We start from the raw sequence: 23,740 nt of genomic DNA on the forward strand, positions 1-23,740 counted from the left end.
TTTAATGATTCATAATATAGCCACCAGATATGAAACCGTACTTCAGGGTTTATTGGACAGGCTTTACGTTCATTCAATCAGTCGTTATTCAACGCTTGTGTCAACCTGGGTAACTTTTTAGCGGTTATCCGTTCAACACGGGTCTCGTCGCGAGCAGAACCTGAGTAGGCCCCAAGACGACGTGTACAGGCACCATCTCACCCGAAATCATCGGTCAGTACCTGTACTATTTTAACCGGGGGCTGCAAGCCGCGCCGGTTTCCCGACACGGAAACCACCCCGAGGTAGCTTAGCTACACCAATTTTGTGTGATTTGTTATTTATTTTCAAGTGTTCTTGATCCGCGGACTGTGATAACCACCTTGGTTTCCCAACGTGTCAACCACCCCGGGTCAAAACCTGAATCATGAGGCCCCGGGAAGGCCAGCGCAAAAATCTCTAACCGGCTCTACCCAGTTCTGCTTTCGCATCTAATTACTCGACCACAGGTGACATTAGAAACACGTTCCAACGTCATTTAATAATCAAATCGATCATTATGAGCCTCGATTCGTCGAGTTGATAGCCCCATGTTCACACAGTTCACCGTATCACTCTCGCACACATAACGAGCTACTGTAAACAAGACTCACGTGTTGTCTCTTCAATGTTTCGACTACTACTGATCTGGTTTTGGATTCTGCTCCATATTCTCCTCTCACTTGCTCTCGCGGGGATTTTGAGAACTGTTGAGACTGTATCGTCTCATTGACCACTCGGCGTAGCGTGCGTGAGATTAGCGTACTTGGATTCATTCGCACACACATCGTAGTATTATAATACATTCTGTCCCTTTGCTACTCTCTAGCTGATCTATAGCGATCGTACACCCCCTCGCCTTACCATACCTCTCTGTTATTACATATGGTTTCAAGTAATGCTCGTCCAAATTGTAGTGCCATTGAGTACACTTCTTAATTTTTTACACATTCTCAGGTTGAGATCGCGTTAAACTTCGGATTATAACTTAATAATCACGTGGGGCAATAATGGTCTGTGGCAATGGTCGATTACGAAATTATGGATCATAAAGCACTAGTTACAGCTGTTGTTTTCTGTCTATGTATTGGTATGCGTCGCCAACAGTACCTAAGGAACAGGTGCAGTGTTTAAAAAGGCAATGTCATTCGGTGGAAAACTGGAAGTTCTAACAAAAAAGCAGTTACATTGGCTGAGTCCCTGATTATCGCAAATCCTTGACGAACGCTAATTTCTGATATCGATTGAACCAACACTTCGAAACTTTACGAACACGTAAGATCCAAACAGGTGAAATGATACTTGTTTTGTGAAACTACACGACGTTTATAAATTTAATGTAAACGAGCAATGTTCGAGCTTTTCTTCATTGCAGCAGGGTTGATGCTGGAACATCGTTGAGCTAGATTTTCAGAGAATTCTTTAGTGGGATAACGAGTCAGAAGACTTGACAGTTAATCAACGTTTCAGCAGGGTGCATTTAATGAAATTTAAGTTCACCGCGGAATCTCCGCAATCAGTGGCTGCGGCACAGCACGAAGCGTTGAAATTTGAATCGCAAATCTGAAATAAGAGGCAAGAGCCATCGCGTTGGTGTGCGCGGCATGAATCAGTACATTTGATGAGTAAATAAAAAAAAATCGGAGAAGTTGGGTGGAAGTGGCGACACCGGTACAGAATAATTCATCGTTCAAGCGTATGTTTCATAAACGTCATGACCATTACGGAAGTTGAGAATGGAAAAACAGAAGGAAAAGTAAATAAATAAACAACCGAAGCCTGCAACACCGGAGTGTTCTGGAAGGGGTGATCGATACTATGTTTCCCTTCGGTTTAACCGATCATAATGTCGTGCATTGATCGAGAAACCATAGAAAATAAAGTAAAATGAGGTTACCGCCATCGCGATGTAGAAATTCACGCGAATTTTCAACGTATTCGATGAAAGGACTCAGCGGCCCAAATCCTAATACACGATCAGAGGAAACACTTTGCTTTTTTTAAAAAATCAATTTATAGCCGCATTGTGTGGAAAATTTTCTCTTGGGAACACAATATTTTTTTGTAAATATCAATATTCGTGAAATATTTGTTTCAAAATCACGAAAAAAATTTAATTGAATAAAATATACTTATAAATACACAATCTCGATTTTAACTTAGTTAATTTAATGAAATAATACTTTTTTTTCATAGTATCATCAAAATATTGAATACCCTCTGGTAGATTCAATTAAATTTCTTCATACAATACACTAAATCTATTCAGAGGATAAAGATTAGTAAAATTTACGAAATAACGAGAGCTACTAATTGATTACCACTATAAAATAATATGTTACATTATTCGTGGTCTAATACCATTGAAGCAGCCTGTCAATTCGCTATGGCATGTTTCTTTGTCATTTCTTGATGTGGCAAATAATTCATGTAGCATAAATTACAATCAAACGATAACTTTTTCAACAATCATTATTCAATCTGTACAAAATGATTTCATTCCGTTGATCTGATTTCGCAACTGCAACAGAATCTATGGGACTGTGGTCCCAAACCTTTTCTCAGACATTACTGAAAATTTTGGTTTCTGCGCACTGTAAAATGAACTAATCGTAAACTGTTCGTTTGTGTGAAAATAATGTCCGGTCGGATGTATATTAACCAAGAAATTTCGTAGCAAAGAACAGAATTTTGGTCATTACGCCCACATTTATTTATTTATTTTATTTTATTTTTTTTTTTTAACTGTACTTCGACAGTACGTGATCGATTGACAATGAAAGTCAAGTTCCGCCTGCCTGACCTGGACAGAGATAACACAACGTGTCGAATCGAAGGAGTTATTAATGGCAGCAGCTCCCGAGGTTCGATACAGAATTTCAATTACCCCGCGACAGTTTTTTTGGAGTCATTAGTCATTACCTTCCGATAGACTGGTGCAGAGTGGCATCAAGTATGCAAATTCGGTTTCATACCGAACGGGAATTGAAAATGAGCGACATCGTTGAAGTGGCGCTGTATTTCCGCAAGATGAAAAATGAGGAATCCGTCATAATTTACCGCAACCACTTTGAACGCTTCGTTAATTCCTCGACTCCTGACGCCAGGGACGTAAATCGAGGAGCACAATCACGGTGTAGTTTCTAAGACAATTGCGATTCCAGCGTCGTATTACTCGGGGAAAGTGAACCTCTCTGATCACCGTTTGTAACCTGCACTATGCCAATCACGTCTCGACGGACTCACTTCCGACGTATATAACTCCCCACGGCATCGTTGTCCTGGTTTAACTCTCAGGAGGGTTACCTGCGAGCAAACGATTCCGATCATACCGCAGTTGCACCTTCGAAGACACGCATCGCTCAGATCGACACTGGTCAAATTTAATCATGGATTTAACGGTGAGCTAAACACGTTTTTATCGAATTAACTCCTTCGGTCACAGTGGAATGCTCAGCGTTCCACCTCAAAAATTTCCATTTCTTGGCCTTATCACAGTTTATTTACAACTTCGAATAGTCCTTGTTACTTCGTACAATCCCAAGGACCACCGAGTAACAAGTTCCTGCCAGAACCATCGAATTTTTATAGTTTTTTTGATTTTACATCCGCAATATTGAATCCGCCATCTTTGATTTAGAAATTATCAAATTTTGACTTCAGTTTCGTGCTCAGCGACCACAAAAACCCCCCGAGTAACAAAATTCAGGTCAGAATATTAAGTTCAAAAATGTGCAACTGGAAGGGTTGATACATATAAAATAATTCACGTATGTGCGGTGCGATGTATTTGCCTTTGCAAAATGTTAATGAACCTCTTGAAATGGAAACGTTTTTTGAAGGACTGGAGTGAGTTGAGAAATTTTTTCCCACAACGCGATTTGTTCGCTCAAAGTATAACTGTGTTTCACAGACATTTCACGATATGTTCAAAGCCTTTGTAATTCTAATGGAGTATTCTGTGACGTCGTCACGTTGACCACAACGAACAATATTACAATGATTCGAATTCTTTGACCTCAGTTTCAGAATTCGAAGAAAGATCTTGGCGTATTTTATTTAAAGAAAAAGAAAAGAATAAACTATTGAAGTACCCAGGTTATAAGAAAAGACCTAGCGTCCTATTTCAGAGACATACTAGCAGTTGATCGGCCGTGTTGAAAAAAAGGAACCAAATCACTATCTTCATAGATTTAAATTAACAATATATCGTGAGTGTACATACTCATGCGAAGTCATCTTCTGGTGAAAGCGGAATCTCATCCAGTTGAACTGGATAACCGTAGCAGCACTTAAATAGTGTTTGTATTACCCAGAGGTATCTGACTGATTAGTGAAATGGAAATGTAATGTGAACCTCTCAACATTCCCACTCAAAGAATCCAAAGGAGATTGTATATTTCATTTTCAATTATGGTAACGATCATCAAGTCAGTCATGACCCATCTCATTTGATCTTGAACTTACCCAACTCAACATGTCGGGTTTAATTCAACATTAATCATACACAATTAACATAAATGCATTGTTTGAATAAGAAGATATGAGTTCAACCTAATTGTACTCATGTACTTTGGAATATGATTAATTAATTGTTCTCGGAGAAATCCGTTATGAAAAGATCCGTTCAAGATGGCGAACTTTTCGAGTGTCCATCCTTCAATTCAAAATGTTCTTGAATACCGACTGCATAACTCCGTATTGAATGTCTTACAGGCATATTAATCTTATCGTCCGAGTCTGCTTTTTGCACACGGTACAATGACCTAGCATTCTTTGAAACCCTTGGACTTTGCAAAAATTTCGAAACTTGAATTCGACGATTAATTCGCATGAGAAAGCGATTAGCGCGATGTTCATGAAAGCTATAAGCCGTGTACATTTCCAGTGGCGATATACAAACGATTCAGCTTGGTGAATGATTAAGGCTCGGTAGTGCGTGATCGTTCCACGCCGCTAGTCGAAATGTATGAATATTCAGTGGAACAGGTTGCCAACGGTAGTTGTGGCTGGCGATAATCCCTGAAAATTTACGTGAAAAATCCGGTAAATCCTGAAAATAATCGAAAGCTCTACAAGCTTGCAAATGAGCGGCAGGATGCCAAACAATGCGAACTTTACGAACAAAGGGAAAAAGAACCGACAAGCCAACTCTTGGCACTCGGCACTCCTGCACTTTCCAATTTTCACAACTTTCCACGTACTTCGAATCTAACTCGTAAAAATGATCACTGATTTCCGTCATCCCGCAGAGAAACGCAATCGCCCTTGGGCTGTTCTGCGTTTTGGCGACCGCTGCGGAACCTCCAGTACCACAAGGCATCAGAGCCTCGAATGTCCTTGGAGGTTCGGGACAACACGCCTCCTTTAGCTTCGTAAGGCCCGGACTCACGCAGACCTCGTACTCCTTCAACGGGCCCAGTTCACATCAAGCCTTCAGTTCCAGCATCGGCAATCCTCACCTTGCCCAAAAAGTGCTGCCCAATGTGGCCCAAGCCTTGGCCTACCGGAACCCTGGACTAGGTAACGAAAAATTTATCTTTTTCCTATCCAAGCTAGGTATACATCAGAGGAGAATAAGATTATCCAGTCTTGTCATTTTTCAATCTTGGTTACTTTATCCAACGGGTAGTACAATTCCTTTCTCAAATTTCATAGTGCCACAATATGATTTATTGACTTGACAAGTATTTATACGTTTGCTTACGATCAGTCTTCAAGTACAAATGAGATTGGCAATGAAAGTGCCTGTTAGTGTTAGAAACTATATGCAATCATCTCTGTATCTGATCTGATTCGTCCGAACAGTGAAGCTTGCATCGTGCTTAGTCCAACGATTGAATCATCAAAGCTTGACTAAACACGTTTTGCATGCTCTGTCGATAAAATGGCGAAAAGATACTGTTCCGAATATATTTCGGTTGTTGAACGTACTGTTCCGTTCAAAAGTAACTCGAAAACCTGAAAAAGTTTCAAACCACGTTCGGTACGAAGTTCCAAGGTCTTCGCCTGGTCCGCTTTACCCGATCTGACTTTTCACCGCCAATTAACTTTTCCCAGGCTACTTTCCAACTGGCCCGATAACAACCGCGTACGCTTCGTCCGGAGTACAGGCCGCACCTGGAGGTCATCCTCCTACTCTCGGAACGCAAGTAGCTTACCAAGGAGCACCGGCTCCTGATCAATCCGAGGCGGCTGCCCTGCGCGCTTACCTTCAGCAACAATACCAGCAACAGTACCAGCAGCAGATTCAGCAACAATACTTGCAGGCCCAACAACAACATCAGCTGCAGAATTCTCAAGCTGCACCGCAAGCACAGCCAGACGCCACGGCTTATCAAGCTCAACTTGCACAGATCCATGCGTTTAGACAGGCGCAAGCGCAGGCTCAGGCCGCTCAATCTTCTGAGCAATTACAACAGGTATGGCAAGCCATTTCGGCGAGGAAGACTTATCACGATTTAATGTGGCTGAAACATATTTTTTGGAACGAATTAGACTAGTTCGCAGTCAATCGCTGATCAAATACTCTGCAATTTAATTTTGGCGAAACTTTAACACGGTAGAAAGTAAAAAAGTTATTCGGAAAAACAACGCGTGGGATCTCTGGTACAACGTGTTTTTGAATTTCTCTGTGGATTTTTGTCTTAATTCAACAACTTTTCGAACTAATTATGCCGTTGCTCTGTTCTTGTACGAAATTCATTCTTACTACGTTTTTAATTTGAATGAAACGCAATTTTTTAATATTATTGTACATATTTTTACTGGAGTTGTACCAAACTTGTATTTATAACGATAATAATATCAATTTGAAATTGGTTATACGAAGCACGATCCATTGAACAAAAAAATAGGGTAACGTGTGTACGAAACAAAGTTCCGAATCGATACTTGTGGGTGATTGATGACGCAACACGACCATTTATGGATGAAGTAAAGCTACAGTTCAGAAATTTTTTGATACATTTCAAACGAGTTTGAAAACTTGCGTAAATAGAAAGAAGAATGTCTGAGTAATACGGAAGGGCTTTCAAGGTAATTTATAGAAACTTTCTCTCCAACTTAGTTTCGAACTTTTTCCCAGAGATATCAGAGATTTTCTTAGAAATTGTCACTTAAAGAAAAAAAAATCCTTTCTTCAGTCCTTTGACACAAAATTCGCACTATTAAACAAATCGCAGTTGAATTGACACTTGGAAAAGTTTTTACGCCAGAGGTCGAATCTTGCGTACTTTAACATCAACTCTTTTTCCAGATTCCCGAACAAATACAGCTGCAACAGCGAGAACAACAACAACAACAGCAACAACAACAGCAGACTCAGAACTTACTCGGCGTCGCTTATTCATCAGCCCCTTCGGTCGCTCACGTGAAAGTGAGCGGAAATGGATACAATTTTGACTTTTAAATAGCGTGCGTTTATAACGTGAATAGTATCGGATTTTTTGTATATAGTACACGAACAAGCCAAAGTGCTTGTGCTTTATATCATCGTTATAATACTTTTTATACGTTGCATAGTTTTGTCAATTAACGTCTCACTTGACACTATTTATTCCTTTATTATCATCCGCACTAACCTGTATGATATTGGCCAAGTTTGTACTTTGTTATGTCAGGATGTAAATCGTTGGTTGAATATCGTATTCGTGGGAGCTTCTTCCTTGAAACGGTTATTTTTCGAAATCCGTCTCATCGCAATCTTTGTACTATGAAATTGCGTGCAAACTTAAATGTTACAAATTGCAGATTCGAGACTTATATACTGCATATTTTGTAATCTAACCTTCAGTCACATTGACCCTGATGTCAAAGCTATGACGCGAAGTCGATGAAATGAAGAAGAAGAAGACAGTTGGTCCTATTATCGGTAATGCCATTATCCAAGTCGTTTCTTGAGCAAATAAAGTAAAAAAAATTGTACAACGTTTCGTCATTTTTTTAAACCGATTTGCATTTGTCGATACGGTATTTGGAAAATAATATTCTTCGTGGATTCTTAAAGTTAAGACAGGACGGTGATTGTGCGGATAAGAAAAGACGCGGATAATCTTTGAATGAAAAGATTAGATGCCCTCGCAATACGGTTCATCAGATATTGTGTATCTTTTTGCCATAAAAAAAGGAATTAATGTTCTTAATACACGTTAAGATTTAAGCAGTCGTAACCCCACATGGTTATTGCATGTACAGATATTGAAAAACGTGTTCAGCTATCAAATTTATTCAGTAAACTGCTGATACTTCTCCAAACATTTTCTGCTGGAACTTTAGTCGTGTACTAATTATACGGTCCGTTTTATATTCCGATCATACCTCACGAGACGTGACCAAGGAAATGATTTCATACCACATTTCAGAGAGCCGTGTTCATCCATTAGACTTTGAACTCTAAAGTAACATTCAATCTCAAGGTACCGTTGCCGAAATGAATTTTACCATACTCGAACAAATTGAGAAAGTAATAAAATAAACTCAAACATTGGAAATCACATCTGTATCCACTTACTTTTTACACAGGCGTATTGTTGACGAACATTTATCAAGTTTGAGAGACCGCACTGGAATCCCCAATGAGAAAGTTTCAGAAAATTTTTCAACCGCGTGAGCTTACCTCGATTCCCAAAGCTTCCTAACTTGGTTGGAAAACTCATTACTCTCTGTTATCCCAGCTGCAGAATTCGTTATCGACATAATTTAAACTTGTATAATCTATTCAGGTTAGCATTATACTTTTCCTTCGAGGCCTTCGTTTGACAATTCCCCTGAAAACGGTCTGACCGTTCTCATTAATGATTAAAGTATGCAAAACGGATGTAAACTGTTACCGTGATAGTTACGTTTCAATGAACTCTTCAAACTTTTAACTGCGACGCTAAATTTTCATTATTACTCATAACTTTCAAAAAAATTGCTACTGCTCGAAGGAACACTGGAATGAAAATATAAGATCTCACCGAATAGATGATATCTTCCCACACGGAACACTCCATATATCGCAGGTCTATACAGCATCGACAGCTCCATGAAATATCCATATCCACGGTGCATCTCTAATAGATGTCTAAAGAAATCCACAATATCTACGGTCAGATTAAAGACGGTGATGGATATCTATCCATGTACATAAATAGTGGTACTACAGACAACCACCAGGTGGCGAATGGTCGCCGGTCTCTCTCGCCACGAAATATAGCTCCAAATTATACAAATCCCCATCATTTCTCCGAATCACATCCGGTATCTACGTGCTTGATCCTTCTTAGTGTCTAGTCTATATTACCTAGATCTGGGACTTATTGTCCGCGACAAAACAAAATTTGCACATGATACGTAAACAGCACTAGATGGTATAAAAGTAACGTCGATTAAAGGGATTAAATTCTTCCCTACCAAATCCGTGATATCTCCGATGAAGATCTATGTGGACATCTAGTAGAGTTCTGCTAGATGTACAACAACCGGACTTTTGGATCATTACTAGAGCTCTCTATTGTACTTCATTTCGGTTGAATTGAATGTTTAATAGACGCATTTACATACCCATGATGGGATGTCCGTGACAATGTAAATTTCCTGAGTGGGTTGTACACAAGATTGACTTGAGTAACATTTTATATTAACAGATAGGCGTTGTTTCGCGTAGTCGTTATCCATTCCACATAAAAATTTATCATGCTGACCACGTGGTCTGTGTTTGTCCCGTTGAGCAGTGGTCGGTACTATGACAATCAGTGAAAATTGTCAAAATCGGCGATGCTAATCGAAATTGACCAAAATCAACCGATTTGGACTATGTGGCATATTCGGTAGCTGACGTCAGACGGTGTTCGACTAGCACGAAACTGTAGTCCATAGAACTCACCGCGATACTTTTCCTACAGCGTACTGCTACACAAGAGTATCATTGTAAAAGACAACAGCGCAAGATTGATCCAAACGGTTCGTTTACTTGAGGTATAAAACTTTTGGGTACATGTTTACGGATACGTCGACACATTGCAAGCGAGCGTGCACATGGCAAAACGTATAATCTAGGAACTGTTTTAATAGTATTCTAAGCCATGCTATAGACCATGAAATTGCTGGGTGGGTGTTCCGTCTATCTCCCGAGGGTTCGTCATCCTCAGTATCCATATCCGGTACCCAGTTCGCTGAAAGACCCGTGTGCTGGGTGGTGGCCAATTGGCGAGGTCTGGTAGGCCAGGGGCTGATGCTGGTAGTTCAGGGGTGCCTGATACCCGGCGCCATAGCCGCCGTTGAATCCGGAGAATCCGGAGTATCCATTCCTCAGTACCGGGGATGCGAATGTCGGCGTTGGGTACGACAGGCTCCTCGGGGCGAAACCGGAAACCGAAGGGTAGGAAACGGCCCCTGGTGTGTTCCTTCCTCCATAGCCGTAGGGAGAGCCGTAACTTGCGGGTCTGACAACCACGTGTCCCGTTGGAACTCCGGAAGAGTAAGAACGACCAGTTGACAATGGATAACCGGACGTCCCGTAGCCGTAGGGAGACGAGTATGAGGAACCGGCCCTCAGGAGTCCTGGATTTGAAACGTATGAGGTCCCAATCGTCGGTCCCACGGGGTGACCACTGTTTATGAAACCGGCATGAGTGGCCACTGCCAAAGCGGCGAATACCACGAGCTGGAATCGATGGTTTGGTGGTTAGATGGCGACAAGGTGAAAGCGGTGAGTAAGCTCTTCGTGTAAATTCCGATGGTGGGTATTCCGCAGGGGATGACCACTGTTGAATTCTACTGCATACTAGTCGTTGAATTGGATTTGTGTGATTCGGAATATGTGAGAACGATTGAGAAATACTGTGCAATTTGGGCTGGAGGATTCTGAGTTCTTTGGCAGCGGTATAAAGCGTCACAAGTCATCGAGTGTAAGAAATCGATTGATTGGAATTTTTCGGAAGTCGTGTGAAATATTTTCGGGATTAATGGACCACGCTATTTGAATCGGAATTGAGGAAAAGATGATGATCTGTTTCAATAATCTCCACCCGTAGTTTTCACCCACATGACATAGTGAAACAACATTTCCACCATGTAATAGAAGTGAATCTAATTGTATTTTCAGAACACGATTTAATATATCAACCATTTGGGAAACGGTTTAATTAAACTTTGGCCTTTTCATCAGATTCTTCTTAACTTTTTCTCTTCTTGTAACTTTTGATTCCGATAACGGGACCCATTGATCGTTAAATGAAATCCTTGGGATGCGAGAGCTTCATAAGAATCACTTGAAATCCCGTAAAACTTTCAAAATTCTCGATAATTTAAACAGTGGTAAATTAATGGAACCTTTGTTCGATCAATCGAATCACATAAATCCCTGCCGGTGGGATTCGAAGCGAGCGAGTTGTGTTAGTCGTCTTATACGAGGTATTAGGAGAAGTTTCACTCACTTTGAACGTCATCCTGGTAAAGTTGGCTCTTTCCTGTGAGAGATTATATTGCCTTATCTGACTTAGTGGCGAACTTTTTCGCTTTTATAGCAGTTGCCGAGCTCCCAAACCGCGATTCGTCTCTTTTACACCACCCCACCAATGCCCCTCTTGGCTCTGCTTGTGCCTGTACGTACTCACTGCAACTGCGGTTACACTACCACGTTTACACCTGGACTCGATACCCCTGAACACCTCAAACTCGGTCTCTTACAAATTGACAAAAACAAAGCTATCATTTCTTAGTCTTGTATACTTCGGGCAGCAAACAACCCTCGTCGAATCTGTTCAGCGGAAATTCGTCTCGACTAATTAACAAGGTTAGTTGGCCAAAAATCGTGCTCGTTATTAATATATCGTTACGAAGATAGTCGCACGTTGAGTATTCAGAAAATTGACAAATATCTTTGTCGTAATTTAAAAATAGACAATAATGGAATTACAAATGAAAGCTTGGACACCGAACCTTCGTTACAAAATTGCTAACAATCCAATAGATTCGTTCAGTTTTATTCTGCATGCTCAATTTCAATTCGCTTGAAAATAGTCAAAAATCTAATGGATTTGATTTATTTCACTCTACGAAGGATAATTTTATTCGGACCAGTATTTTATACACACTCGAATTACACCGCGTGCGGCTTTATTTTCCAAATTTACAATTTTAATAGCAACTCAGATTTATTTCTATTCTTCAATAACATCTTGTTATCAACATCATCTTATACATTCTACATAGCCAAATTCTCACATAATAATTAGTTTAAAAAATTTGTACAACTATCTCTTCATTATTTATTCAAATTTCTTCCTTTTTTCAATATCTTTATTTATTTTCTTAGTGCTTGAAAAATACGGCTCTCATTTGAAATGACTTATATGAACTTAGTTTTCCATTTTCTCGGTTCTTCGTCGATTACACTGTATAATAAATAATTTACTAATAAGTATTTCCAACCTTTACGTATACTTTAAACAATGATCAATTTGTCATATTTCAATTTCATTTACATACGCGTTTGTATTCGGATTAATTTTTTAATTTCTGTTCAATTAATTTCTTCTGTTTCAACATTTTCTTTTCTTTGATTACCCCTCATGCGAAACCAATAATATGTATAATCAATTTTCTAATTATTTACTCTTGATATGCATAATAATTACGTATCACTGCAAATTACGCATAATTGTAAAAGAGATAATAGTTTTCATCAATCACGAAATAATTCCGCTCACAATGCTAATTGCGAGATTTCATTTATTCTGACGTGGAATATTTCGACTCATTTTTCGATTACATTTCGAATAATGAATGTTTGATTCGCCTCAGATACCGAATACCTAAAATCATTGAAAATTTCCGACATCTTTACCGAACCACATTCAAATTCAATATTTTTTACAGTCTGGGATAATATTCAGACTGCAGACTTTGGATCATAGGTTATATATACAGGGATCGGTTCTCGGATAATCACCTATACCTACCGATATTTCGCAAGGCTAACTTTGGAACCTGAGAAACTCACGATGTATTTTATTTTGCCGATTTATTTCTCAGTGTTCTAATACCTCGTTTTTTTTTTATTCGTTTACTACTTTTTTTTTCCATCCGGCCGCAAACTATCTTATCGCTGTCTTTGGTGTCTTGGGTGTATGACATAATATACGTACAACATATAGTGCATAATATAATCCATTCTGCAGACAATTATCTGAATATTGAATAACGTATATAGGTATTAAATACTACGCGTATCAATGCGTACTTAGCACGCATGTCATGTGATACAAATTTTCGATTGTATCGTTCCACACAAGACGCGAAATGACCTGAATTTAAGCTTACAATACGGCCGTGAGAATTGCCTCAAATCGTATTGTGGCACCATTGTCAATACCATTACTCCTCGATTTTACTCACTCATCGGTTCATCGTCATCCAAATCCACTTTCCTTGTGCAACAAATAATTTGCAATTCAAGTCTTTCCTCTCCGCCGTTTCTCTCTCGTGTTCGAAAATCACTTCCTACGCCTCTATTATTCGCACTCTTGTTACAGGAATAATTTAAGAGGCCCCCGACCCAGTTTTGCACCAACTTCATCGCTGATATTGGAAACTTTCAAAGTAGGTATTAATCTGACGGTACAGTCTCATCAAACGTATAAAAATCTAAGATAACTAAAAAAGAACTTATTTTCAAACATTCATCTTGATATATTTAATACAACCGCCCGTACAATTTATTTGAATCGAACAAAAGTGCAGAACGTACATCGAACATAGATTCGACGGTTAATCGAAATCTGCTTTCATTTCCGAGCAACTTATTTACTTGGAACAATTAAAGCAAATAGATGAGTAACGTTATCTCTCGATGTTTGCGCTGCAGGAATATACCATGCTATTTATTAATAATAAAAAAAAAATAAAAAAAAAACGACTGAATGTGCAGATTCAAATGAACTGGTAACAAAATTGTCCACCTTGAGCGGGAAATAAGGGAAATTAATAACCACTTTCAAAAACGTCGGTAATACATCATTACTTTCATCTCTCCAACTACGATTACTAATTAATTATCAAATACCGAATAACTATCATCAATCTGTATACGACGCATATGCTGCAAAATATTTGAGAACGTATATTTTGTCTCGTATAATAATATAATAATCCATGAATAAAAATCGTAACATTTTCTATGATCTTGTTCGTCGTGAAATAAGTTTAGCATACGAGCCTAGAAAATAACCGATAATTTATTCAAGCACCTGTATAGTACAGACGGACACTCGTGTATTCTCATAATCGCTTAGGCTGAGAAATTGATTCAGCCGCAGTCAATATCGATACCGGATTATTTATTCGGTATTATATTATTACAAACGATCCCGTATATTTATTAATAACCGATGCATGTATTATCAATATTTGCTCGCTCTGAAGTGTACAAGTTGCAGTGGCGAAACTGTTGAGTATTGTGTACACGAATCGACCATGTGTGCGTACTCTGTAAGTGAAAGGGTACCGTACCGTAAAGTGTGCGAATAATGATGCGAGGAATGATTAAAAATGATTATAAAATTTGTGTGAATTTTTTATGCTCGGATTAGATCGAAAAAAAAAAAAATTTAAGCACGAGGATAAACATGAAATGAATATAAATAGTAGAAATGGCAGCTTTGTTATTTGGAATTATAATTGTTATAATTGTTATGAGAATAGTATAAGGGAAACGGTATATTAAGTCGAGTTTTGCAATGCGGAATTATGATTTATGATTAGGCAAACGTCGCTCCCTGCGGCTGTATACTTGTGGCGAAATACGCTGATCGTATTTCGATACGGTATCCATCCGCTTGAGAATTATTACGGAGAGAAAAAATAGGAGTGTCGCATTGTCATCTAACTAGACTTGGAGTAATCGTAATCTTGATAATTTTAAAGTAACGTGAAAATCCCCGTTTTAGATTAATTTTTTTAACACATTAAAAAGAAATACCGAAAACTCAGTTTGTTGAAACGTTGACTGGCTCTCAATTTCTTTTGCAAACCTAGGATTTCTAAATTTCTATCATTCGTCCGGACTTTTATTCATCGTTGTTTGTCGAACGATCAGTTAGCATTTTTTTTGAAAAATCAATTAAAAATCCTCAGCCAATAAAGTCGATCTAAGGGAATAAAAATTAACCTTCGGAGTCTATTCCCAATTTATCGTTGGAAAAATTTTCTCTGAATAAAAAAAACCTAGTTTCGTTGTTTGAATTTCCTTCCACTTGTCGAAACAGCGATTTTCTGCATCATGCATGTATGCACGAATCACCTGAATTTGAGAGAAAAAATTAATAATGACAAAATACGGGAAATAAACCAAGTTTTTTTCTGATGCGTTTAGCCACGCATAATTACGTCGTACGAAACCCGAAATAAAATTATATCTTTTGTACACGCATGTCCAATCAATCGGACTATCCGTCAACCGCTGAGCTGCTGTTATACATAATTCATGAGAAACGTTGATAATTTATTCAATTTCATTTCGTCCGACAATATTATAGCTGCGGCCTACGGTGAAAAGACGTAACATTAAAACAAGACTCGCGGACCTTTTCGCTGATATTAAGTCAAGGACAGACTTTCTCCGTTCGCGCACCAAGTGTTACTTTAGACGTGGTTACACGGGCACGAGATCTTCAATACTCACGAATCGGGCGTGACGTGCGTACGATTGTGATCAGGACGTGGCACGAGACAGAACGATATTTTATCCGTCGTTGTATTTATCAGTCCATCATTCATCCCGCACGATAATCGCATCGTAAAGTAAAATGACTTACAGACTAATCTCTGTTGCCGAACGTTGCTTCGAAAAGAGCATTTATCTTTTCGTTCAATTCGTACACAAACTTTTTACCACTCGTACATTCATTTTATACAATTATTCAATATTTAAGGATTTGGCAACAAGTCGTTGCAATAATTTTTACACCTCGACTTGATTTTAATCAAAAAAATCTTATTTTCCTTATTAATCTCCAAAATTGAGAAAAAAAAAAAAAACTGCAACCACGTTTTTGTAATGCAATTATCATCTCGTCGTTTACAGTCAAAGTTTAAACGCAAAGACAGCGTTTATCCCGAGAAATATTAGCACGAGCTTGCGTATCGTTGTTCAATATTGACTGTGGTAATATGTTTTCCTATAACCAATTATGGGTTCTTATATTACACCTCAACCCCGTCACACCCTGTCCTTCGTATCGAAGATCGCCGACTCGAGTTCAGACGGAATTACACACTCAAGTTGAGCGCTTTCAATTTCCAATAACTTCGACGAAGTTGAGTAGACGATGTACTATAGAGTGTAGATCGTGTATACCTGATATCGCAGAGGATGAAGGCAAGTCGAGGAATCTCAATATATTTTACAGTGCGACGATGTCTCTCACAGAAGCGACACGCCTAGGTGTTTTTCGATAAGTTAATTCAAACGTTATTTATTGACAAATAATTGCCCGTTTCTTCATCGAATATTGAACGACTTTTATTTAGATAAGCTGAAATCACACATCAAAATCAATATTTTTAAAATCCCCTACGCATTTCACTAGCTATGAACATGTAGATTGAGTAATTTTTTTCCAGATTCAAATTTCCAACAATTAAACCGCGTACCGCAGAATTCAACGTGTCTCGCGAGAATGACTCCGGTGTCGCAATATTTTAATATTTGTCGAGAATAAGTTGTTATATTGTACTTAAATATTTATGCCTAATAACTTTCTTAGATATTCCTTTTTCATTACTTTTTCTTCCATGAAAAAAAGAATTTTACAGCGGTGTCACTCCTCAAATACTCGCGCTGCTCAAATATTAAATTATACATTTTTTTATAGTACCGTTAAATGTTATGTAAGTAGGTTTTTTTAGATCGGAATAATCCGCAAAGGATTCTCGGATATTTGATGCTCTTAACGCGATATCCTTACAGGAATATTTAAAACATGAAACGTTTTAAACTCGAAATATAAAGCTCGCTTGGATATCACTTCAAAGGTAATCGGATTTCACTTAAACTTCAACCGTGATCGCCAAAGTCCATCATTTCACTGTCGTGCTCCATTCGATGCAATTTTTTACTCCGATGAATTATATAACCTTGGCACGTTGCTAATAATTTTTTTCGCGTAGATCTAATATTGGGTGATTCGACAGATCCTTTCTCTCGGCGGACTAATGAGGGAGCCGGTTTTACCGCGATCACTCGATTATTCAAGCGCGTTTCTTTTCCCTTTCCGCGTTGTTGTTGCATCAGAGAATTCGCACCCCCGAGGCAAATTGACGATGACATTTCGTTGAAAATTACGCTGCACCGATCATACGTCAGTGACCATTATGTCCGTATTGAAATCTGACGTTATTCAAAATGTGGCGAAAGTAAATTTTTCAATTCATTCGTAAACGCAGCAGTAATTTATTGTATCGATAATAATCACTTACTTCAAAATACATTTTTACAAAATGTTGTTACTGTTTTCAAACTTATAATTTGTTCGTTGTTATTGTTGAACTTTTAATTTTGCCAACTTGAAATGACTTTGACACCGAATTGTAGCAGGCTTATTTTTATTTTATGTTTAACCGAAAATTAGCTTCTCAACTTTTCAATTACATTAGCACAACGTACAGCTGTTGTACTTGTTAAGTGACCCGTTTAAATATACGAAAATATCAGAATGTTTCTCTTCTTCTTCTGGAAAAGCTTTACGAGACGCTGTAAAATAGTTGCATAAAGATTCGAGAACTGCTCGCGTCAATAAAGAGGAAGATTTCCGTCTCGCAGTTTAATACAGGTGATTTAATTTCCGTCGACTCGTGGAATTCGAAGTATAACTCGCAGCGTGGGAAAGCCCCATGCCTGTTTATTTTCACCACACACAAAGCACTGACCAGTTCTCGACTCTAATTGTTATCCTACCTCTGCTTTGCATAACGATACTAACCCAACGACTCTACCTATAATCATTTGTCGTGAAAGGTCCCTCGGTTTTCCCTCCTCAAAATTGCAGGGCAAGTTACCCTCTTCACCCAGACGATTGACCCGAGCGACAGCAAGAGAAGAGAGAAATGAACAGCAGTGAGACAATTGAAGTCGAAATTTAGATTCATACTCTTGTATCTTTATTATTCATCGAATTAAACAAGTTCGACAGTCGTTCATTTTGTCAACGAATTTGTTGAATTTTTATTGGAAATCACTCAAGAAATACAAATTTTTAATCATTCGAAAACTAATTTTTTTTTTTTGCACGAATTGATCGCAAAATATCAGGATCATTATCAGCATCGCGATATCTCAAAATGAAAAGGAAACAGTTGTGAATGATATTAGAGTGGGAATGTCGTCCCTCCACACATTTTGATATTTTTTCTGGATGCATGCTTCTATTCAATTACGCGAATAATTTAAGAAAAGCCAAGTGGAGTGAAAACGTCAATTGCAATTTTCCGTATTTTTGGAAAAAGGTGAATAATATCCGAGGTCAAATGACAAAGTAGCTAAAAATTGAATAGGACTTGACTGCTGTTTGAATAATTACGTCGGCTAGCCTAGTGAAAATTTTAGTGAAACAGCTTCAAAGTACGTATTATAATAGAAACTGTAAAAGAAAAAAAAAATACGTCTGTGAAAACTCTCTGGAGTTGTACAGATACTTTGCCGAGTAAATTATAAAAAAATTGTTGATTTTATCATGACCTAATTTACCGTCTAACCTATTTCAATTTTACCGTATAAAATTGAAAAAAAAAATTCAATTTACACATTAAACAGAGGTTGAATTTATCTCGAACCACGGTCAGGAAAGTCTCGGACTCCCTGAAGAGTGTCACAAGTGAGTTGCGCACATTTACAAAAGATACAGAGAAGTAAATAAGGCGACACGGGCGTGTCTTTTATTATTATGCCCTGAAGTCTGAATGTACGAGTGAAAATAAAATTTAACCGAAGATGCATGAATAATACGGTAAATATGCACGCGTGAATATAAAGGCGTTCATTCATTTCCTGTCGCAGGTATCTGAGAAAGCAAAGGAAACGAAGTATTTCCACCTTCGCAAATATTACGTTACACATCTATACATTCACACACACACACACACACTGGCGAGAGGAAATGAATAAATCAATTACGCTGTACCAACGTAACATTCGCTACTGTACGTGACTGTGAACGTTGAATCGAACTGAAATAAGAACACAAAACTTGAAGGAACGGTGAGCTATGAAGCTACGGATGATTCAGCATTTCTTGTTAGAGCAAGGCTGGCTTTGATTAGAATTATTCTAACGTGCTCCGAGGAGAATCCCTTTGTGTCGAAGAGAGGTGGAAGTAGATTACGGGGTGCGAGAGGGACGGAGGGAGGATTTGCTTGGTAAATAATTCGTTAATTGTACTCACAACCTGAGAATAATTAACGTTCAATCTGGATCTTCTGAATATAATGGACGACTACCTGGGTTCCAACTCGTTACAAACATTACGTACATCCAAGTGTACGACTCATCTAAACTATCCAATCCCTTTAACGATGAAAAAGTACTTGTGAAACTGCCAAGTTTTGCGGAATTAAGTAAAACGTGTGTATAATATTTTTCTTTAGTGACCGATAATTCAGATCGAATTATATCAACCCAATACTCGTATGAATTCGATTTTAGTGATGTAATTTATCCAGATAACATCGTTGGACTTGGAATCAATCCAACGCAAGTCCCGTGACACAAATACTGAGAAAAATGAATTAGACTGACGAAATTGATCGCAAGTAATTGTAATCCATGAATTAAGATTGTAAATAAATGTCACCCTTAACTTCCATGCACTGATTAGTATTGTTGTAAAAAAATCTTGCACCAAAATATAGTAATTATTTGCATGCAGAATTTCGTACACGAAGTTCTTCTGTTACCTTTGATTCGTGTTTGAATAGCTCATCAGACTATTCTGTACAAGATTTGCGTCATAGTTTTGACTGTTGGAATTTAATTCGCATTCATTCGTTGATACGAAAACGTTCGTAGAATCGCGAAAAGAAAAATGAATAAAAATGTCGATTCAAACTTGCACGTCCTTTACAGTTAGGTGGTGCAGTGTGCGTTTACTTGAACAAGGAATATCCTTACCCCTGCACGAAGGTAAAAGAAATTTGTCACCCAGGGCCAAGCGCGTGTATAATGGATAAAATAAAAGGAACACAAAGAGAGCGAGAGAGCGCAAGTTGCGGCATGGTGCAAGAGATCACCGCGTGGCCTTCCTAATAAGTGTCGACCGTTCCAGATACAAGAGATTGTAAATCCGCGAGGCCCGGACCTGGACCACGCCTCGAAAACGCGTTATATCCATCTGGTCCACAATGATCTCGTGCCTCATTGTCTCTGTCTGGCACGTTACCGAATATATTATATGTGTCAAACGCGATTGCCGGCGATCTGCTGCCGCTGCCGCTGCCGCTGTTGATGTTGGTGTTGGTACCCTATGGCGAAGCAACGCGATGGGGAGGAGAATGAAGGGGAGGGGGTTCGAAATCTGCCCGTGCTCGGAGGAAACCTCACTCAGAGCAAATTGTATATAAGCCCGTGCCAAATTAATCCTAAGCCAGATCTGAACCAGCTCTCGAAAACCAACAACCAGCATCATGGCATTCAAGGTGAGTAGGCTTACCAGAATCTACACGGAGGATACACGAGCGGAAATTACATCCAGCACCTGATTAGTCACTTCCCGTGTAAAACTCACGCTTTATTAAAGACGAAATGATTATTCAATCCAGAATATCCGGACTTGATTGAAAAACGTTAATTTCTCAAAATGAATATCTCTCGGTTAAGTATAGAAATTGCTCAACTTTTTGATCAGTAATTTTGTTTTTTTTTTTCTCTCTTTTAATCAGATCAGCGAATACAATACAATAACTGCAGTCTTACTCTCGATGCAAATTTTATTATTTTTTTATCAAATCAGATTTTTTTTTTTTTTGATATTTTGCAGTGGTTTCGTACCGCAAATCATCTTCAATCGTCTTCGCAATAATTCTCGAATATATTCGTCTCTCACTTCTCCGTGTGGTAATTTTTTGAGGATGAATCAAACAACGGAATCGGTTTGAATTTTCCTTATAACAAGTAATACAACATGTCGTAAAGAAAACCTAACAAATCAATTAGAATGCGAGAGGTTAAATTTGCATATATTTCGTGTCTCGGATCATTTGAGGTTAAATCAACTTTATTTCCGTTAATCTCGAGTTTCAAATAAATCCCAAACTATCTTCACACCCCACGTAAATTCGTAATTCCTGTCTCCTCGATCCCGAATTCGGGTTTCCCGCTCTTTTTGCGTACCAACGTTGAATTAACTCACCTTTCTAAATTCTCCAACTTTGAATTACCACCAGCTTATCGCCCTCTCCGCCCTCCTCGCCGTCGCTCACGCCGGTGGTCCAGCGGCTTACGACATCGCCACCGCAACCGGTGACCACGGCAGCGTGGGATACACCCAAGAGTCGACCCACAAGGGCTACGCCGGACAGAACGTCGTCTCATCCTTCAGCAAGTCAGTCGACTCTCCCCACTCCAGCGTCCGCGTGAGCAACAGCCGTGTCACCAACGACGCCCTCTACAGCCACGCCGTCGCTCCAGCTCTCTCCTACGCCGCTCACGCCGCTCCGGTCGTCTCCTACTCGGCTCACGCCGCTCCGGCCGTCTCCTACTCCGCTCACGCCGCTCCGGCTCTCGCCTACGCCGCTCACGCCGCTCCGGCCGTCTCTTACTCGGCTCACGCCGCTCCGGCCGTCGCTTACTCGGCTCACGCAGCCCCGGCTTACGGCTACGCTCACTCCGCGCCAGCTTACGGCTACGCTCACGCCGCGCCCGCTTACTCGTCCGCCCCGTCGGTATCTTACAGCTCCATCTCTACCCCGGTAGTGGCTAAGACCGCTTACGCCGCCCCGGCCCCGGTCTACTCTTACTCTCACGCTGCCCCCGTCGTCGCCAAGGCCGCCTACGCCGCCCCCGCTTACAGCTACGCTCCCGCAGCCCCCGTCGTTGCTAAGGCCGCTTACGGAGTTGCCCCGGCTTACGGATACTCCGGTGCCGCCCCCGTCGTCCACGCCACCTTCCAGGGTCTTGGTGCTCACTACGCTTGGTAAATTATCGCGACCCGTTCTGCGCGTCGAGGGTGTCTCGTGATGCCGTTATTAGCGTCGATTTAATATGTAAATAAATTGTACACTATTTATGTCGTTAATAAAATTTCAATGAGTGCTATTTAATTATTTGATTACTTTACTTTCTCATTTCATACTCACTTCTCGACTGGAAAAGGAAAGATTTCTAACAAATGGTTAACAATCACCTTGACAGAAACTCTTCTCTAATAATCACGGGATTTTTATTTGTTTTAATGTTTTAATGTTTACTCGTCACTGTTCGGCTAATATTTCTTCGATTCTATGATTTATAACTCAAGTTCTTACGCTGTGTCTACGAACGTATACCTGGTGAATTTAAATCACATTATAAGTATAGGACTCCTAGGAGAAGCTATTTGATTATAAAATAAAAAGGCAAAAGGTGAAACCACCTTTATAGATTTACGTCATAGAATATTAAAATATAATCTGGAACTTTGGAAATACTCTTTATGTCTTACAATTAGTTCTGTGTTTGCCTTTACAATTCCTCGTCGGTTCTAAAAATTTTAATCGTAGAACAACAGTGAAAAAATTAGGTACATTTCCTGGTTTATTTTTTTCTAACTCCTGAAGACGAGCAATTGCTTTTTAATCCTATTCTCAAATGAGCAACCTTTAACAAATGTCTCAGCATGCTGCTTGTAATTATCGAACTGATTATTTAAATTTGACAGCCGTACTCGCATTGTCCTCTTATTGACTCTGAAAATGCAAAATTGAGGAAATTGCGCAAAAAATTTTGAAAAAATATGCCCGATGGAAAAATAGTTTGATAGTACAATAAAAATATACATTGAATCGTGCAATTTGAGAATTATTTTGATCGTCTGTTTGATTTATATCCATGAATATTGAATGGTGCACGTGCCTGATTAACAGAAACGTGACGATAACAGTTTTAATCACTGTACGTGCCGACAGATATTAAAACTAATCAAACGCAACCCCCTAGCCACTGTAGTTTACTGATTGGCGACAAACAAGAGTTTCAATATCGGTATAATCATGCCAAGCCCGCGTCAAAACACACGGTGTGTTATTTTATCGTCTTATCCGTAAAGAAGCTTTTCGGAACAGCACAAAAAAACGGCACGCAAATAACTGTACTTCCAAAATAAATCATTGAATTACCGACAGAGCTGGGTAACTGATTAAGAAAAATAGTTGGAAAAGGTTTACTGGTATTTTCTCAACAAGCTTTCACTGCAGGATGACGAAAAAAATCATCTGATTTCTAGTTAAAGATAAGATTCTTTACCATTTAATCTGATACCAGACTTCAGGAAATTAATTTCAGTTGGATTGGCTTGGACAAACGCGCAAAGAAGTTCGGTATAGTACCTATAACCAAAACTTTCCTGTTCATATACGTTTTGGTATCTTTATAATTTCCATTTTCTTCCACCATTACTCCCGTCAATTAACAAATTACATTATCTATGCATACAAAATGATGAATTACTCAGCAGAACTTTGAACTAATAAATTCATTACAAGTCCCCGC

The 23,740-nt window shown here is 39.1% G+C and overlaps 3 protein-coding genes across 3 annotated transcripts; 2 read left to right on the forward strand and 1 right to left on the reverse strand.

Moving 5' to 3' along the window:
• The first annotated feature begins 3,320 nt into the window (after positions 1-3,320).
• LOC124220246 (mediator of RNA polymerase II transcription subunit 15) lies at positions 3,321-8,481 on the forward strand. Its single transcript, XM_046628850.1, has 4 exons — positions 3,321-3,419; positions 5,271-5,541; positions 6,079-6,440; positions 7,277-8,481. Exons 1-4 carry the CDS (start codon positions 3,408-3,410, stop codon positions 7,427-7,429), a joined length of 798 nt encoding a protein of 265 aa, XP_046484806.1. The 5' UTR covers positions 3,321-3,407; the 3' UTR covers positions 7,430-8,481.
• A 1,470-nt stretch (positions 8,482-9,951) lies between these two features.
• LOC124220251 (prisilkin-39-like) lies at positions 9,952-11,579 on the reverse strand. The gene is made up of 2 exons (XM_046628862.1): positions 11,439-11,579; positions 9,952-10,666 (listed from the first exon to the last, which is right to left on the reverse strand). The coding sequence occupies exons 1-2, from the start codon at positions 11,448-11,450 to the stop codon at positions 10,148-10,150; spliced, it is 531 nt and encodes a 176-aa protein (XP_046484818.1). The 5' UTR covers positions 11,451-11,579; the 3' UTR covers positions 9,952-10,147.
• An 8,985-nt stretch (positions 11,580-20,564) lies between these two features.
• LOC124220247 (cuticle protein 21.3) lies at positions 20,565-22,314 on the forward strand. Its single transcript, XM_046628851.1, has 2 exons — positions 20,565-20,691; positions 21,439-22,314. The coding sequence occupies exons 1-2, from the start codon at positions 20,680-20,682 to the stop codon at positions 22,189-22,191; spliced, it is 765 nt and encodes a 254-aa protein (XP_046484807.1). The 5' UTR covers positions 20,565-20,679; the 3' UTR covers positions 22,192-22,314.
• The last annotated feature ends 1,426 nt before the right edge of the window (positions 22,315-23,740 follow it).

Source organism: Neodiprion pinetum, chromosome 5 (genome assembly GCF_021155775.2).
Source record: "Neodiprion pinetum isolate iyNeoPine1 chromosome 5, iyNeoPine1.2, whole genome shotgun sequence".
Lineage (NCBI taxonomy): Eukaryota > Metazoa > Arthropoda > Insecta > Hymenoptera > Diprionidae > Neodiprion > Neodiprion pinetum.